The sequence below is a fragment of the Empidonax traillii genome, unplaced genomic scaffold, assembly GCF_003031625.1.
Source record: "Empidonax traillii isolate 1590-97213 ecotype Southwest subspecies unplaced genomic scaffold, ASM303162v1 scaffold155:size2260171, whole genome shotgun sequence".
In the NCBI taxonomy this organism is placed as follows: Eukaryota; Metazoa; Chordata; class Aves; order Passeriformes; family Tyrannidae; genus Empidonax; species Empidonax traillii.
Genome location: NW_020955348.1, coordinates 1,792,128 through 1,794,332, shown reverse-complemented (window position 1 = coordinate 1,794,332; position 2,205 = coordinate 1,792,128). Strand labels below are relative to the sequence as shown.

Genomic DNA, 2,205 nt, shown 5'->3' with positions numbered 1-2,205 from the left:
AAAAAAAAAAAAAAAAAAAAAAAAAAAAAAAAAAAAAAAAAAAAAAAAAAAAAAAAAAAAAAAAAAAAAAAAAAAAAAAAAAAAAAAAAAAAAAAAAAAAAAAAAAAAAAAAAAAAAAAAAGGCAGACTGCCCAGCAGCACGGAGCGATGGAGATCGGAGTTCAACTTTGTAGGGCCGGGGAGATTGGGTTTTGGTATTTAACGCACCCCATGCGGAGCCCGCGCTCCTTGCCGAGATGAAAAGAGAGGCTTTTACAGATCCTGCACCGCGGGATCGCCTCTGATCCTGTTTTACACGGGGTGTCTGGAAAGCCTGCGAAGGCATCTGGTTTTCTAGGAGCACTACCAGCGGGCAGGCGGCATCCAGAGCCCGGCTCCGGGGGGCTGTAAACCGCGGGAGGTGCAGCGGCTCCGCGGGAACCCCCCCGGCCGCCCCCTGCTCCCCGCTGCGGCTTCACAGCCATTTGCAGGGGCAAGACCAGGTCTCACGTTTGCAGGGAAAGGCACTGGGTCGGGTCCCGGCCCAGCTTTCCCCACCGGAGGCGCAGAGGGGGTGTTTTCCCGGGGGTGAAGGCACACAGTGTCCTTCCCTCGGCGCCCGGGGATAGCCTCGCTCCTTGGCCCCGCTGAACTCCCCGTGACCCTCCGAGCGCAGCCCATTTACCATACAATTGACAATTAAAAACAAACAAACAACAAAAAGCCAACAGCCTTTCCAACATGGAGTCCTCGCAGCGCCAAGGGGACCCTGAGGAGTCGCGCTCCTCCGCGCTGACCCAGGCGGGACCCGCTGCAGATGCAGAGTGATAATCTCCAGAAACTGAGAATAAAATTAAAGGGGGGGGGGGCTGACTCCGGGTCCTCCGCTGGCCCCCAGCCAGCTCTCCTTAAAGGTACAGGCCACCATTAGCGCCGACGTTGGGCTCCTCCATAGCCATCCTCCTCGGGAAAGTTTGGGAAGTTTGGAAAGATGTCTTTAAACTCGCGTTAGGAGCCGCTGCCAGAAAGATGCGGCGGGCAGAGCGAGCCCCGCAAGTGTCCCGGCGGCAGGCAGCCTCTCTTCGGGGGGAAATTTAAAAGGAGAAGGAAAAAGCAGAAAATATGGGAGCTTTTCCCAAGTGGGGAACAGCGTTCTCCGCGGTGGGTGAGAACGGAGAGGTGGGAGCGCCCGGCGGTAGCCGGGGAGGGGAGGAGAGGCCGCCCCGCGCCGGGGCCCCGCGCCCTGCCGAGGCGCAGCCCACCCTGCGCGCCCGCGGCCCCCGAGGCGCGGAGCCCCCGCGTCCCGCGCGGACTCACCTCCATCGCGCGGGATCACCGAGCGGGAGCAGCCAAGTAATCCAAGCGGAGCAGGAGAAACGGCGACGTGAAAGTAAAATCCTGGCTCGCAGGAGCCGGGCGGTATCGTCCCGAGCCTCGGCCGGGGGAGCGCGGGGGCCCGCGGAGGTGGCGGGGGGCGGCGGGCGAGCGGCCGCCCTGTCCGGCGCAAGCTGAGCGTGTCCGACTGCGGAGCGGGGCACCAGTGCAGCCTTCTTTCCAAGGTCCATCAGCAATCGCAGTAATTAGGGCTTTCCACCAGCAGAAGAAGGAGGTAAAAAAAAAAAAAAAAAAAGCCAAAAAAAAAAAAGCCCCTCAAAAAAGCCAACCCAACACACACGCACACAGCGCCCGTGGGCGTGATTGTGCGGAAGCAAATAAAAATCTTCACAAGCGGCAGCGAAAGCGCCGCGGGCGACGATCCGTCCCACCAGCCCAGGTGGTGCCGCCGCGGGGCTCCCCGCGCTCCCACCCGGCTCCGCCGGCGCTCGGGCCGCCGACCGCCCCCTCCGCAGCTCGGACCGGCCCGGGCGAGGGGGACGAGTGGAGTCGAGCGAGTGCAGGGCTCCCCCTGCCTGCCCCCCTTCACTTGCTTAAAGGCTGGGCGGTGCGGAGCCGGGGGTCCGCGGCTGCAGAGCCATCCCGGGGCCGGCTCCCTCCATTTTACACTGAGAAGAAAAAGCCCAACAGAAAAAGAAGTTTCTGCACAAGCGGGAAGGGGGAGGGGGGCTGTGCACGCGTGTGTCTGTCTTACAGGGCGACCGATCCTGCAAGGCGAACAGGGGCAGGGGGAGGGGAGCAGTCTGGGCTTCAGGAGCTGCGGCTCCCCCAATCCATCGGTGCCAGAGGCGCCCAGCGCCGGGGAGCGGGATACGCGGGAGAAGAGCTGGG

The 2,205-nt window shown here is 61.0% G+C and overlaps 1 protein-coding gene across 1 annotated transcript in view; it reads right to left on the bottom strand.

Annotated features, from left to right (window-relative positions):
• The window catches only part of WNT5A (Wnt family member 5A), a 13,591-nt gene extending 11,842 nt beyond the window's left edge, over nt 1-1,749 (bottom strand). The window contains exon 1 of the mRNA XM_027884807.1: nt 1,297-1,749. Within this exon, the coding sequence (XP_027740608.1) occupies nt 1,297-1,302 (6 nt within the window). The 5' untranslated portion in view covers nt 1,303-1,749. The remainder of the gene's footprint in view (nt 1-1,296) is intronic.
• Nucleotides 1,750-2,205: the final 456 nt, after the last annotated feature.